The sequence below is a fragment of the Nyctibius grandis genome, chromosome 9 (genome assembly GCF_013368605.1).
Source record: "Nyctibius grandis isolate bNycGra1 chromosome 9, bNycGra1.pri, whole genome shotgun sequence".
Classification (NCBI taxonomy): Eukaryota; Metazoa; Chordata; class Aves; order Nyctibiiformes; family Nyctibiidae; genus Nyctibius; species Nyctibius grandis.
Window position 1 is genome coordinate 16,374,936 of NC_090666.1, and position 16,596 is coordinate 16,391,531.

General features: G+C 39.5%; 1 protein-coding gene across 1 annotated transcript in view; it reads right to left on the reverse strand.

Annotated features, from left to right (window-relative positions):
• Window positions 1-16,596, reverse strand: part of MYO3B (myosin IIIB) — a 195,586-nt gene that overhangs the window by 150,226 nt on the left and 28,764 nt on the right. The window contains exon 7 of the mRNA XM_068408068.1: window positions 8,861-9,006. Within this exon, the coding sequence (XP_068264169.1) occupies window positions 8,861-9,006 (146 nt within the window). The remainder of the gene's footprint in view (window positions 1-8,860; window positions 9,007-16,596) is intronic.

The following is a 16,596-nucleotide window of genomic DNA, read 5'->3' on the forward strand; positions in this document are numbered from 1 at the left end:
GCCATGTCTGGAGTACCAGCTCCAGTTCTGGGCAGGAGAGATACCAGAGAGATACAAAGCTACTGGACAGTCCAGCAAAGGGTCACTAAGATAGATTAAGGCACCTCTCACATGAGGAAAGGCTGAGACAGGTGAGACTGTTTAGCATAAAGAAGAGAAAGCTCAGGACAGATATTATCAGTATATATAAATATATGAAGGGAGAGTGTTAAGACGACTGAGCCTGGCTCTTTTCAGTGGTGCCCAGTGACAAGGCAAGAGGTGATGGGCACACACTGAAACACAGGAGGTTCCACCTGAACATCAGGGAACACTTTTTCACTGTGAGGGTGACTGAGGACCGGCACAGGTTGCCCAGAGAGGTTGTGGAGTCGCCATCCTTGGAGATACTCAAAAGCTGTCTGGACATGGTCCTGGGCAGCCTGGTACAGGTGACCCAGGTTGAACAGGAGGGTTGGACAAGATGACCTCCAGAGGTCACTTCCAACCTCAGCCATTCTGTGATTCTGTGGAAGATATAGCCAAGCACACACACTTACATTTTCAAAAACACATCAACGGTTCATTTTCTGTGAAATCAGTGATCCTGAACTCTTTGGAAAAATCAAACACAGAATGGAGATTGAAAGAATTTTAACAGAAATCAAACACAGAAGTGCTTCTCGGGAATTCTACTAGCTACCTAACAGCATATTTAGAGACCTAAATAATTTTGAAAACATAGTCATATTTAAATTGTTCAAGATTATATGAGGAGCCTGTAACCTGCTGAACAACTAGTAGTGGTCTTCCCAATCCTTAGTCATAGCTCTGTATTCTTTTCCACCTACAGATAGACTCTATCCTTGAATTGCTCTGCTATTCATATACCAACCAAGGACGATCCTGAGGACCTTGTATTTCTGCTCATTAGATATCTCCACAGTACTCGTAGATGTAACATGTCACTTTACATCTTTAGTGTTTGGGATTTTCCATAAAAATACAATCACAAAATAATGGAAGTCCAATGTATCAAACAATAAAATAACATGTAAAAATAAAATTATTCCTCAGACAAGTACACATAGCTTTTACGGATATCATGATGCCCTATGTATAGCCATAGTTTAGTCACATTGCTGTAAATACGTTTCACATTCCTATTAAGAAATAAAGAATACTGTGCTCTGAAACTTGTATACCTGCTGTCAAATTATTCATCATACGACTACATTAAGCATGTTCCTTTAATTACTTTAAACACTTCATTTTACATAACTACAATTCTATTAATTCTTTTGGCTTTTGCTTCACAAAAGCAATCAATTCTAAGCTTTAGTGTCCTACAAAACGTACTTGTATCTCTTTACCGTTCCAAGCAACAGCAGTAAAAGCGTATGCTACATGATATGTCAGTATCATGTCAGTATCATGTCAGTACCAACGCAGATGGCAAAATTACAAAAAAAGTTGGTAAAGCCAGCTGCTATATGAAAGGCTACATTAGAAAATGTTAATATTTAAATGTTACCTCCAAAAAATGATGTCCCCACAATGGTTCTTACCTGTTCAGATGAATGAAACCACCTGTAGTACACCAGGTGCTCCACAGCGTATACAACAAAGCAAAGTGAAGGTGCAAATATTTTGGCTGCTCTACCTCACATGACTGGCCCACAGTCACACTATCTATTGAAGTGAAACAGGTCTATTCTCTCTCTTGACATGATCATACCTTAAAAATTACAATAACTGAGTACTCTTGAAGAACTTCTTCAGAGATCATTACCAACATTAAAGATGAAGTGTATGTTTGCACAGAAAGTACAAAGTTAATTATACTCCCTACCTGCAAACTACTAGCAAGCGAAGTTGTGATGGGGTAGGAGGTGGAGACACCAGGTTTGGTTCTACTAGAGCCAGGTCAGCTCCTGAAACAGTCAAGCATCACTAAATTCAAACTAATAAGCATCCCCAAGAGCTTTAGGTCTCAACACAGTACAACACAGGTGAAAAACTACACCATTTAATGAGTACTCACAATCTCAACTCCATCCCACTCCTGGCTACTTAAGATGAATTATGAAGTATAATAATTCTAAACAAAATTTCATTTAATTCTCAGGTTTTGTGAGTTAGAAAATTAAATAACCATTTCTTATCACCAATCAGTTTTAAAAATGGGTGCCTTCTACTGCTTTCAGAAGAGCAACACTTGATTGATAGACATGAAAGGAGAATATTGTTCAGATTCTGTTAGTGTCAGCTGTCAGTGTAACCTAGAAAATTGCTCTTAATTTACCACTTCCCTGTAAGCAGGATTGTAAAGAGACAGATCCTGAAACACAGGATCTTTGCAACATGATCTGAAATCCTCACTTTACACCAGCATATATACCCACCCTTTCCAAACTACAATGTACAATCTTTATCTTCTCTTTGCCACACTACTTTCATAGCCATTACTTTTCTTTTCAACATTTCAAATCGCTGCTACCTTAAGAGATAGTACTGATATGATGTAACATTTCTCACAAGGTAACATTATTTGAAGAATTTATGGACCTATTTTACTTTAAAAAGCTTAGGTGTAATGGTATTTGAGAATCTTTTACTTTGTAATATTTTGCCAAAACAGACACACCTAAGTAGCAGCAGCAGATGGAAAAGGTTAAAAGTATCAACTCCCAAATTACCAACTTTGCTAGGCCACCTTCCCTTCATAATTTAGACCCTTCTGTTGGAGATTTGAAAATATATTCTAGACAGATGACAAGTTAACAGAATCATTTCATGGTTCAGTGTCTTCACAGTATGATTTATCTCTATCTCTAGGCACTGGAGGTCCCTTTTCAGGAGATTTATGAGTTAGATCCAAGAATTCATTTTGATGAGGAAGAACGTGTGCATCATTGCAAAACAGAACATTAACATTTGTTCTAAGATAATGCTTCCTTCTCATTAGCAGTTTTAAGAATGTCTCATGCATGTGGTATCACAACTGTTTCCCAAGACACTGCATATTCATATAATAAAACGTTCATGAATGAAAGAAGTTTTTAAAAGTTGCATTAGTCCATGAACTTTGATCCCATTCTCTTCAAAATCTACATAATACATACAGAAATAAGGTCCAGAAGGCTAGTGTCTAATGAAACATCTGACTTACAATTTAGCTGGCATTTTCTTCTTCACCCCACTTTTGCTGTCAAGTATTTGCTGCAGACACTACATTTTCTCTAGGACATGAAAAGTGACTAACCACTGTAAGATGCGTAAGCATCTGGCCCACAGCTCAGGCCGTATTATCAAAAGTTCAAATTTAATACTTACACACCTTAAAAAAAACAGTGTTTTCAAAACTGCTCAGCATCCAGCATCTCCTGCTGTAAAACACTGGTCAGGTTTTCAGGGCACTACAGCACAGTGGGATCACCCATTTTTCATGCCCGACTTGAGACACTCAGTAAATTCTGAGGGTTCACCTGCCCTGTGGAATTCAGCTATTTTGTTGAGATAAATTCAATCTCTAATCACATTTTATGTTGCTCGACTCAATGAAAGGAAACCTTTTTGCCGTTCTGTTCAAACAGAGACTTCTGGTAGCTGCAAGATAGAATTCTAGATGTGAGAAGCAGTGTAAGTGTGTCTGATTCAGGACAAGGATCAACAATGTCTGTTCACCAGTGCACGTATGTCACCCACTTCACACGTCAGGCAATTTGTAGTTATAGTTTAAAACACCCTAAAAACAGAGGACAGGGAGCAATACATCTGTTTGCAGTCTTTCAACTGATGCTATTTATCTAATAGAAGCACTTATGGGCCTTTCACTAGAATCTTCATAATAAAATCTTTGCCCTGAACAAGATGGGGGAAGAGAACGGCAAATAATAAAGGATAAGTCATGTTCTTTATTTAGAAAGGCACAGCAATCAGACAAGACAGTTGCTGCTCATGTCGAGGAGAGAAAGAGAGAGAGACATGACTGAGGCCTTGTTATCTAAAATGTCCTCTCTTAAGAACTATCTTTGAACAAAACACTTTCAGCAGACAGGATCCTGATCAGAGACAAAAGTATTTGAATCTTTTTCCAGCAATGCTGAAAGGACAGAGACTGAAGACTATAAAATAAAAACAGTTACAAAAGTATAGAGCTAGGAACCTCAGAGCACTAACGGAGAATGCAAAAATCAAACATCTTACTGCCATCAGAACTTTCCATATTATGAACTTCTGCCTTACGGACCAGCCTCCAGTCTTATTTGACAGCTCACAGGGCTATCACTACAACTTCTGTTATTTCTATATAAATACTAGCCTGTACAAGAGAAGTGTGACTGGAAAACACTAATTTCAACAGTCTTCCAACGAGATACATACCTAGGATGGGGGAGAGAGAATGTTCATGGCAACTGGAATGTTTTATTGTGAGATATGTTGTTTTCTGTTAATGTCCTCCAAAGAGGGGATTGTAAAATATTTCAAACAGAAATGATGAAGACAGATCTGGATTTAAATGGGCATAAGGGGCCTCCTCTTCCAACAATGCCATTTGACTCAAACATCTTGGGGTCCTATGATGTATCCACAGACATGCTCTTTTGCAGACCTCTGAGCTGTTCAACCTGGAGTTTAGTCCATACCTGGTTCGAGTTAGATAATCCAGATGTGGATCTGTGTTGGTTGCAAGTGGTAAGTTTAACAGAAGTCTTAAGTTTGGGAATAAAGTTTTCGTTCCTCCTGGGGCCTGAAATGTTGACTACGCTTTGCTGAATATTTAATTTTCTAAAGCAGTGTCACTCTGACCTTCCCTTCCATGGTTCTAACTGCTGTATAGGAAGTATAGAGAAGTGCAATTTCTTACCTACTGAAAGAACATTTAGGCTTTGTAACTAGTACCATCCGAATTTAATACCTTATTTGCTTCTTGTTTAGGCAACACAAGCAGTGTAGGATGCTTGGCTACTGTTAGCTTTTCCCATTTTCCTGCTTAAATTAGCATGTGAAAACGGTAAAAGCCTAATCCTTGACTTGAGTTCTGCACAAGACAACATCTCCAAAGATCTTGGGGGTATGTAACTGCTGTGACTGTTAGTACAAAATCATTCATTATAGAGTTTGAATCAACCACTGAAAGTCAAAGTAAAGACTCACCAATTTCAATTATATTCAAGACTAAGGCCTAGCTCCACAGCTCATGAAGTTGAAACTCAATGCCAAGGCTAACAGCACAATTACTGGCTGTCTCTAGGAAAAAGCCAATGACTACACTGACATAGAAACTTAATGACTTTATTCCCTATTTGGGAATGGAAGAATTCCGTGGAAAAACACACACAAATTCCTGTATCTAGCTTTGGCAATTTTGCCATGACTAACATTTTAAAGTACATTAATGAGAACAGACTATTCAGTGCTTGATAGCAAAACTTGAAAACTATTGCAAAGTTTTCTGCTAATGTAAAGAAATCAGCAGCACACAAAACAGACCAGACTAGCACACGGAAGGCAGTGTAAATAGAAAGATATGGATCAACTGTAGTCAGGAATGTAATGGAACAAGGAAATAATTCCTGATAAGTCTCTGCCTGAGTGATGTCCAAGTGTCATTTACTGTGAACAGCAATTTCATCTCTTCTTCTCCAAACTAAAGTCCAATCAGCCCAATCAACAAAAATTATCCTGGAAGAACACATACAGAAATCAGATATATGCAGTCAATCAATAGCCCATTACATTTATTGCCCATTATTCACAGTAGCTTTTTACACTTCCAGATAAAATGGAGCTTGACTTTAGGGTACCACCGTCACACCATAACTGTGCAACATGCTTTGGTGTCATTTGATATTAGTGCATTTAGTACACTGAACAGTAGCTGAAACCTGATTTGCCAGTTTCACATTAAACCACAAGACATCACAGCTGAAAGAGGAGCTGTCACCAACAAATTAAATTATATATGTCTCTGTCAGAAATTAGAGTATGGGTGCATACACAAGGCTGAAGTTATATATAAGGTTATATTGCTTCCCGCTCAAGGTCTTGGACCTCCAGAATCCCAGAATTGGAAGTGTGTACCTTAGTATTCAGGTCCATTGTACTCCAATATTACTGTGGTTTGAATGGCAAAGAGAGCAGGAGGCGGCAAGCGCTAGCAGTTACCACCCCTCAGCTGAGACAAGAATTCAAGCTGCATGAATACACTGCCTCTCCTTCACTCCACCCTAACCTAAGCTGTTCAATTGCAGGTATCAGCAGAGCAATTTTTAAGACATGAAGATCTGTGTGCACAGCACAAATGCCTCTGTGGATGTGACAAGTGCTAGTCTCAGTTAAGAAACTTGTTGAGTGCAGAGTCCAACTGTAGTCTCACTGGGCCAAAAACTAGGGCTGAAAGCTTTGGCTCAAATGTACGATGGATGCAGAGAAAGTCTTGGCCAAGAAACTGAGAAGTAGCAATGAAGAAAAAAGAAAAAAAAGAAGCTGCAGGGTTCATCTTCTTTTTATTGGATCTCACAATGACATTAAGTCATGTGGAGAGGGGAAATAGGGATTGACTGTACCTTTCCTCTTCTCATAAGCCAGCTAAGGGTTACCAAATAAAGCTAGTAAGTAGCACACAAAAGGAGAGCTCCTCCAATAAAATATAGCTACCCTGCAGGCTTCTTTGCTACTAGATGTTATAGTAGGTGAGAATTTGTATAGGATAAATTCAGAGATGATACTCGAGGATACCAACCACCTAAAAATGACCAAATGGCTTAACATTTGCATTTATAACTTCAGACACAGATATTATCATGAAAGCAGAAAGTGTAAAGATGCCAGATCCCTGAGCTCAGAGTGTTTTGGACTGAACAGTCTCAGAAGGTGAGCTGTAATGCTTCTTTCTATACATTGCTGCTTGAGCACTCAACAGCCAGTGCTTAGAAGAACCACTTTCAACCTTAGAAGTGCCTCAATGTTCATGTTGAAAATGCTGTTAAGAATGTGTGAATTACAGAATCACAGAATGTTAGGGATTGGAAGGGACCTCGAAAGATCATCTAGTCCAATCCCCCTGCCGGGGCAGGATTGCCTAGACCATATCACACAGGAACGCGTCCAGGCGGGTTTTGAATGTCTCCAGAGAAGGAGACTCCACCACCTCTCTGGGCAGCCTGTTCCAGTGTTCGGTCACCCTCACCGTAAAGAAGTTTTTCCTCATATTTATGTGGAACCTCCTGTGTTCCAGCTTGCACCCATTGCCCCTTGTCCTGCAGCACAGGTATCAGAAACTGCACTAAGATTACTTCTTAACTGGCAAACTACTATAAGAGGGGAATGCACCTTTTCATCATATTTACTGTCCTTCTGAATGGACTTCAAACAAGGACCAGGAGAGAAGCTCTCTCTCTCTCCTCTACCCCAGGCTCTTATGCCATCCAGTATTCATCATAGTCCACTTTATCTAATATGAATGCATAGTTACCAGCAGCAGGGTTATAGCTCATAAAACGCAAAGCAGAGGGAAATCTCTTTACTTAAAAATCACTACCATTCTATTTAGTAAACGTACCCATTATTTAATTCATCAGATAGATACTTCATCTTTATTTTGCTAAGTCATAAAGAGATGCAATACCAAATAGGAAAAGAGGTAAACTATAGACAAAAATCAAAGCCTCTACATGCCCTATTCTGTGTATCTTTCTATTGCTTGCTGTTACTTTTGGTATGACTTCTGTCCTTTTAAACCTTTTTGAGCGTTGATAAAATTTACAGATATTGCTTTAGTAATCTGAAGCCTCCCTTGCTGCTTTAATTGCCAGGACCTGTTTTACACTTGTGCAAAGGCAACAAGATGAACCTCTGTTTCAGTATGAGTAACTCTGGAAAGAGTGGTGGCAGTTCGTGTCTGAGCTGGGTAGAAGGAGATAACTATATGATGCAGAACCCAGCACAACTGCATCTGCATATAAATAGACTTAATCAGAAATGCAAATTGCAATCAGAAGAAATTTTAAAAGCCTATGATAACTGTGCAGATAATAAAAGGTCAAACACTTGTACTGCTGAAGGTTTCAAACTGTTATCAGTCAGTGATGATTCCTTATAAGTAAAAAATGTGGAAAAGACACATATACGCCAGTCTAATCAATGATGGACAAATTCTTTCTATATTTCTTCTATTATTACAACTGTTCCGTTGTCAAACTCTATTTTACACTGTCAATCTCATCCTAACTTATTCAGGAAGACTCAACGAAATGAAAACAAAATGAAACCAAAAATTGACAGCACGAAATAACACAGCTAATTTACATGACTATACATAGAGGGAATTCCTATCCCTTTTTCATATCCATGAATGACAACCCAAGTCTTCACATATTAACATCCTTGGGTAAATGAAAAAATAAATTATGACTACAGTTGGCTGAAACTGTCAGACTGCTTCATAGCATTGTCAAAATTGCATGGTTTTCTTCCACAGTAAAACAAGCCTAAGAGTCTAGAGAATAACACTTAAAAATGTTATTCAACAGTTACAAATGTTGGCTTCTTCCTCCTTTGAAAAAATGTTTACATCAATAGTAGCTGAGAAAAGTACTTTTGAAGGGAGGTACACCTTGATATTATATGATTTCATATTCTAAGATAAGAATAAAATAAATATGTAAATCTTTATCATTTCAAGGCATTCTAAATATAAATTATTGAAGAAGTCAGGCTGAAAAAAAAAGCCTTTAACATTACAGCTTCTTAATGTCTTCTCCTATGAGAGATTCTTAGGATTTGAAGCATAAATGTTTACCAAATATTTCTTTCTCCTCTGACTGGATTGCCTTTGAACAAACTAGTGAGTGAACAGAGCCATCTAGTGCCATACCTTGGAATTTTAAAAAGGGTTTTCACCGGATGCATGTCAAATAAAGGAGGGTCTCCATCCCCCAGTTCAATAGCTGTTATTCCCAAGGACCATACGTCACATCGAGCATCATATGAGTAGTCATACTGTTGTTCACAAGCAATGACCTATCAGGAAAAAGCAGAGAAAACAACGCTTTAACCTAATGTACAATTCACACCATCCTACTGTGACATGCAAGTATGTTTTGAGTCACGTCTAAAATTTACGTCGCTTTCAAATCCATATATTTGCCTGTATATCCCAGTGAGGAAAAACCCCACAAAAATGTAACAGTAAATTAGAACTCCTCTTAGGTTTGTTTTCTTTAAAAACAATCTCCCTTCTTTTTTTAAATACATTAAACTCCATGGGATGCTTCAAATATCTATACAAAGAACATCACTACTAAATTCTGTTTTTGAAAGCACTTCTTACAGAAACCTATTACAACAGCAGAGAACCCTATTAATGTTATTCTTATTAACTTCTATGACTATTCATGAGGATAGACTGATTTGCACAGCTGTTTTTTAGATAAGAATATTTCATCAGCCATTTCTGCCACTTTATTTTCAGTTTGTCTCTACTAGATTTGAGTAGCTTAAAAAAATCTTAATTAACATACCATGTACCTTGTCTAAGAAATACTGAAGTTAACAGGAATCTCTCCTTGAACATCAGAACTGTTTTACATCACTAACTTGATGTACACTTCCAGCTAAGCCACTGTTTGCATTCTAATCATAAGCTAACTATTCATATAAGCTGGAAACAATTCTGCATCTAAATGTGAGATTCAAACTAAAGTTTAAATTTAGCCCTTATCTTTGCAAAGGGATGAGACAAAAATTGCAGCTTCTCTGCCTTTTATTCTATCGTGATTTGGAATCCTGTCTCAAGTTTGTCTTCCCAAATCTCATCAATTAGACCAACTGCTTTGAAAATCTGGCAGATCTCCACATATTGCTAGTATTGGCTTTCACGATTTTTCTCACAGTTTTAAGTATTGTTAGTAATTTGTAATTAAGATAAATAGGACTTCTGACAGCATGTCCTCAGGTGTCTGTATTTACGGTCTACAAGAGATTTTTTTTTTTTTACTTCTGTATTACTTCCGAGTTCTCATGTTAGGGCTTCAATTTGGGACAATGCTTTGCAGAGTTGCCAACATATAAGTCAGCACCTCAGGCAGCTGCTGTCAGACAGTCACTCACAGCTTGCTGAAAGAAAACCTTTCCTTGAGAAGCTGCTGATTCCAGCTTAACCTCTTGGTTACTTTCTCCATAAGCTGCACCTAACAGGCGCTCCTGCCTCTGGTAGAAATTCTATCCAACAGGCCCATAAGACCTGTCCCTCTCTTACTCTGGGACTCATGACCCCATCATACAGCACTCATCATTTATTTTATCAGAAAGCAGAGGTGTTGAACATACTAGTCAAAATAATACCAAAATGTTTTGGGGTTTTTTTTGGCAGTAAAGTAGGACATTAGTTAATTCCTTTGCTATATACTAATAGTCCAGTTCTTTTCCTAGAGTAAATCAGTCCAGAAAGACTAAGACCTTTCCTGAATTTTCTATTAATGTTTTGACAAGTGTTGAGATCTCTTTCTTCCTCCTCATTTTTTCCAGGTTAGAAAATTTCTAGCCAAAGAAATTTCTTTTCATACCCTACTGACAGTGGTATTTCCCCTTTATTGCTGTGATGTCAAAGAATCTTCTGATAGAGTATTAGACCAGTATTTCTTAACTATTATCTGAGGAACACTGGTGATCTGTAAGACATGATACAGTGGTCAGCAAAATGTCTGCAAGCCATCTGAGAAAAACACACATAGACATTGCCCTACACACCAACTATCAAATAAACAGAATGGGGAAAAACAAAAGCAAGCACTGCAAAAGAGGGTTCAGGGATTTTTTTTCTTCAACATAAAGAGGCAGAGTTTTGTCAGCTAATGCAGTGTTTTTCAAAGTTGTCACACGAGGATCATTTTCCCATCTCCCTTCTCTTTAACAGAATGTCTTAAGTGAAAGCTCTTAAATATTTCTTAGTTCTTCAAAGATTTCATTAGAGCCTTGATCTCATCCCAGAGATCCCTCTATCTGTTGAAAAAGATGAGTTTTACTGTGCAGCAGATAGGTTCTATGCAACTCAAGCACAGTGCTTTAAACCACCATTCTTATTTCAGAGGCCTATATGATAATTTCATTTCCTTATACCATGCCTCAGAAAGGAGGAAAGGAATAAAATTTGATGCAAAACCTTTTAAGAAGATCAGTGTGGAGATCCATTAGAGATACTTAAATAATATATTCTAAAGAGGCCATACTTGGTGTTGGCTGGAGTTTCCTTCATTGCAGTTTTGCTCATAGATTGAAAGGAAAGCTTGTATTTCTTGATTATTTTTGTATCTTTATAGAGCTTCCCAAATGATCTGCATACTCAAGGACACTTCCTCAAAAAAAAAAAATCACGCAAGTCAGTTTCCAAGTCCATGACTCAGAAGTTGCAAGTAGCTTATCCATATGTGACTAATTAAATGCACTGTGTTCTCCTTCCTTTTTTAACGCATGAAAAATATTTATCTGCTTGGTTAAAAAGCTGCAAGAGCCCATCTCCTGGAAGTGACTACCCTCAGAAGTTGCCTGGTTCTCATGAGTGTGCTGAATCCTTTGCAAATACCTGTCTATTTCTTCTCAAACTTTCACAGAATCACAGGATCAATCAGGTTGGAAGAGACCTCTGGGATCGAGTCCAACCATTGCCCTGACACCACCATGTCAACTAGACCATGGTACTAAGTGCCATGTCCAGTCTTTTCTTAAACACATCCAGAGATGGTGACTCCACCACCTCCCTGGGCAGCCCGTTCCAATGTCTAATAACCCTTTCTGTAAAGAAATGCTTCCTAATGTCTAACCTGAACCTCCCCTGGCGAAGCTTGAGGCTGTGTCCTCTTGTCCTATCGCTAGTTGCCTGGGAGAAGAGGCCGACTCCCACTTCACTACAACCTCCCTTCAGGTAGTTGTAGACTGCAATAAGGTCACCTCTGAGCCTCCTCTTCTCCAGGCTAAACAACCCCAGCTCCCTCAGCCGTTCCTTGTAGGTCAGACCCTCCAGACCCTTCACCAGCTTGGTCGCCCTCCTCTGGACTCGCTCCAACACCTCAACATCTTTCTTGAAGTGCGGGGCCCAGAACTGGACACAGTATTCAAGGTGCGGCCTCACCAGTACAGAGGGACAATCACTTCCCTAGACCGGCTGGCTACACTATTCCTAATAGAGGCCAGGATGCCATTGGCCTTCTTGGCCACCTGGGCACACTGCTGGCTCATGTTTAGCCGGCTGTCGATCAGCACCCCCAGGTCTCTTTCCGCCGGGCCGCTTTCTAACCACTCTTCCCCCAGCCTGTAGCGCTGCATGGGGTTGTTGTGGCTGAAGTGTAAGACCCGGCACTTGTTCTTGTTGAACCTCATGCAGTTGGTCTCGGCCCATCTATCTAACCTGTCCAGATCCCTCTGTAGGACCTTCCTACCCTCCAGCAGATCGACACTCCCACCCAGCTTGGTGTCGTCTGCAAATTTACTGAGGGTGCACTCAATCCCTACGTCTAGATCATCTATAAAGATATTGAACAGCACCGGCCCCAGAACTGAGCCCTGGGGAACACTGCTAGTGACCGGCCGCCAGCTGGACTTAGCCCCGTTCACCACCACTCTCTGGGCTCAGCCATCCAGCTAGTTTTTAACCCACTGAAGCGTCCACCCATCCAAGCCCTGGGCAGCCAGTTTGTCTAGGAGGATGCTGTGGGAGACAGTGTCAAATGCCTTACTGAAGTCTAGATAGACTACATCCACAGCCCTGCCCTCATCTACTAAGCGAGTCACTTTGTCATAGAAGGAGATCAGGTTGGTCAAGCAGGACCTGCCTTTCATGAATCCCTGTTGGCTGGCCCCGATGACCTGATTGTCCTTTATGATGCAGAGGAATATATTTTCATTTTCAAGGGAAGGAAAAGAAGGATCTGCTCATGGTCACACTGGACTTCATCAGCAGTGCCACAAACAAAGCTGGTCTCCCACATTCAAAGACATGATTGCTTCTTTCTCTACAAGCACATCACAATTGCCGCTAACTACAGGCCTATAGCAAAACTTGCTATGTATCTCAGAAAAGTTTAACAAGCCAGACTAAAATAAGATGAGCATCAGAGGACTTGGCACTCCTAATGGATAGGGAAAAGAATCTATATTGCAACTGCTGTTTTAAAAAAAGAAAAAAAAGTCTTTGAGCTTTTCTCAGCTTCACAATGTATTGCCTACCAAACAAAGAGAAAGGAATATATAATGTGTCTTTGTATGTCTTCTGCTCCACAGTTAACAGCTACACCTCCAGTAAATATGGTACATGACAATAAAACGACACTATGGCAAAATACTGGCACTCTAACCAAAGAGAATGAAATACTATGAGATTCTCCTCCATTCTAATATCAGAGCCTGCAGTGATTCTTTTTAGAAAAATATTCCTCTTAATCTGCATTCTCTTTGTTTACAAAAATTCAGCCAGTGGACACACAGAAAATATACAAAATGAACTGCTCTTCTGACACCAAGTATGCAGCATGTATACAAATCTAATGATCACTTTGGTTTTAAAACAAGTTTTCAGTTTCTGTGGGATTTATTATTAGGATCTTACCAACTTATGGACCACTTAGAGAAACACAAATGCCACTAATTTTAATTTTTAAAGCAAGAATCAAATTTTACAGCTTTTTGCCTGATGAAGGGTGCACTTTGGCAATTTGCTTTATATGTTGGCCAGCAGATAACGCTCTACCTTGAAATCTGAAGAAGAAAGAGTTGTCTCAGTCGTAGTTTACAAGCTAAGTCCTTGGGAATGCCCCAGTTCTGTTTTGCCTTGAAAACTATTGCAACTCCCTGCAGAGCGAAAATCTCTAAAAGCCAAATACAAAAAGGAAAAATGCCATTGACTTATCTTTTATTATGTTCCTGCCTCTATCAGGAACACAGAGATACTTTTTTTGGGAAACATCTGTCCTTTTCGGTCAGAGTTCTGGAGCTGAGAGTGCCTCTCAGCACCGCTGATGCCTGCTCTGCCCAGTGGGGCATGAAGACAGAGAGCCCAGAATACACAATCTGAAACTGAAGAAAACGCTACTTCCTTTCTCTATCTTGCACAAAGACATCATCACATCTGTACCTATTTTATATCCAGCAAAATCCTCCCCTGCTTGTACAAGCTAAAAAGAGGAGGTAGTCTGCTTTACTGCAAACACTGTGTTCATGCCAAAGCTTCAGGGGGTGATGTAGCTAATCTTGAGATGTGCCAGTAAACACTATGGGAATAAGCACCAAGTCTTTCACTTCAGCATAGGCTGGTTACATGCACACAGTGGCCCAGGTTGCTAAGGAGACAGGCTATCACCTTTTGTATTAGTTGTAATTTCACATAATTTCATGCCCAGTCATACTGCTGTAGGATTGAAAGCACCTAAACACCACACAGAGAAACAGACAACATGATGGTAGTTGTCAACACTAATTGTGCTGAGGGTCACACTGGGACAGGGTGAGGTGGGGGGGCATTCACTGGTCTGGCAAAGACAGCACATAAACAGATCAGTCATACTAACTGGAGGGAATTTAGAGAAGCCAGTGATTAGGCATTCTGTGCCATATATCATTTTTACAGAAACACAAAACTTCACAGAGATACATAAGATGATTCACACCCTGATGAGAAGATTTTATATTCAAAGATATAATTCTACTTGTTCTGAAATCAATGCAAAGATTTCTTTGAACTTCAGCAAGCCCGTAAGTAGATCACAGGAGGATTTAAAAGAGGGAAAACAGGTAATATGGAGAACTAGCTGTTATTTGTACAGTGGTCATACTAACTTGTGGGCAGAGAGGAAACTATACATATGTTTAGATGAAGCAAAATACATCAAACCCTTTTAAGTTTACCCACAATTATTAGAAGTGAACTTACTTTCATTTTGCTTCAGTATATACAGTGCACGTACAAAGTACAGCTGCAAGCATACACAATACTGATAATAGCAATATAGATGTGCTACCTGGAGACGGTTGCTACACAATTAGCGCTGGTGACCCACCCGCAGAAAGGAGTCTGGAGTTAAAAAGGTTGATGCTCCTGAAGAAAGGCAGTGCTGTACTCAGCTGACGTAGCTAACTAAGCAGCTTATGATGTGTGCGAGCACAATGCTGAAAAGCACTGCGTATGTAAAATGAATGTGGCACAAAATTGTTACCCTTGCTGCAAGGAGAATAAAATTGCTAGCTATGCAAGTCAAATGAAATAAACCAACGGAACTTCTGTGCTCCACCTGACACTATGTAACCCAACTTAATTTATCTACATAGGAAATATAATGTTAAATATTCTTCTAAGTCCTATGTACTAGGGGGGGAGGGGGGAAGGTCTTTCATGACAGCATTTAGCAGCACTGGGGATATTGAATTATCCAAACCAAAGTGATACCTATCTATCTCCATCCCTCCCTCGCTTCCTTTTTCCCTCCCCGCCCTCAAGCACATTCGCATAATTAAAAAAAGAGCAAATTTGTGATTGAAATGGGTTCCATATTCCCCCATCTTCTTATTTGGATTTCAGATCCTTATTTATTATCATCATAAAAATTTTCCATGGTGTATCAGAAAATTATTGTTAGAAATGTTACCAAAATAAAAATTAATATTTTCAATAATTCTTATGAGTAATTATCACAATTAATGTTGACTCATTGAAAATTAATTATATGTCAAGTAGTCAACTGTGTTTTAACAGCTGTGAGTAATCAATTTTTATTTTTATTTTTAACTCACCGAAGTGAAATACTCCTGAGACTATTTGACTGCTCTGGCAGCACGCTACATGTGTAGGGAAACATACTACCTTCTGTTAGACCAAATGATACAGTGAGGAAAAACAGATAAGCTTTCGAGCACACAAATCTCTTCTGCTTTATACCACAAGACCATCACGGCTTCAACACTACTAAACACTAATGTCATTGACACATTTTGTTTCTGACCCACAGATTTACTACTGAGCAGTAAGAATATACACTACACACATCACGCACATTTGTAAATGGTGTTTCACAAAGAAACTGAAAACTCAGAAGCAACTCCAGCCTCATAAGTAAACACATTTCATGTAGGGATGTCAGTGCAGGGCAGTGCGGTACTGAAATGATTTTCTCTACTGTTTTTCATTTTTTGTTTTGTTTTGGTTGGTTGTTTTTTTTTAAATTTTAAAAACCCTACATGAAAGTTTTACAATCCCTCCATAGCTGCTCTTTAGGTTAGGTTAGAACAGAGCAGAAGCATCTATAATCCCTCAATATCCCTTCACAAGTTTATGGCCATGTTATCATGGTTACTGGCAAGGTTCCCTGAGGTTCCCTCCAGCTGCCATGTCCTTTTCAACCCCCTCCTGCCATGCCAGCCCATGAGGAGGTCAGGTCTCCTGGAGGCACAGGAGGATGAGATGCATTCTGCCAGATCCCGCTCTGCAGGGAGATCTCACTGGTGCTGTCCTGCTGCGTGCTCTGCCTCTCATGTGCCATCTCCTTTAAAGAAACCTCTATATTCCAAGTCAGCTTTCTGAATGCCACGGCTTTCCCTCTGGACTTCAAACAACTTCAGCATAACTCC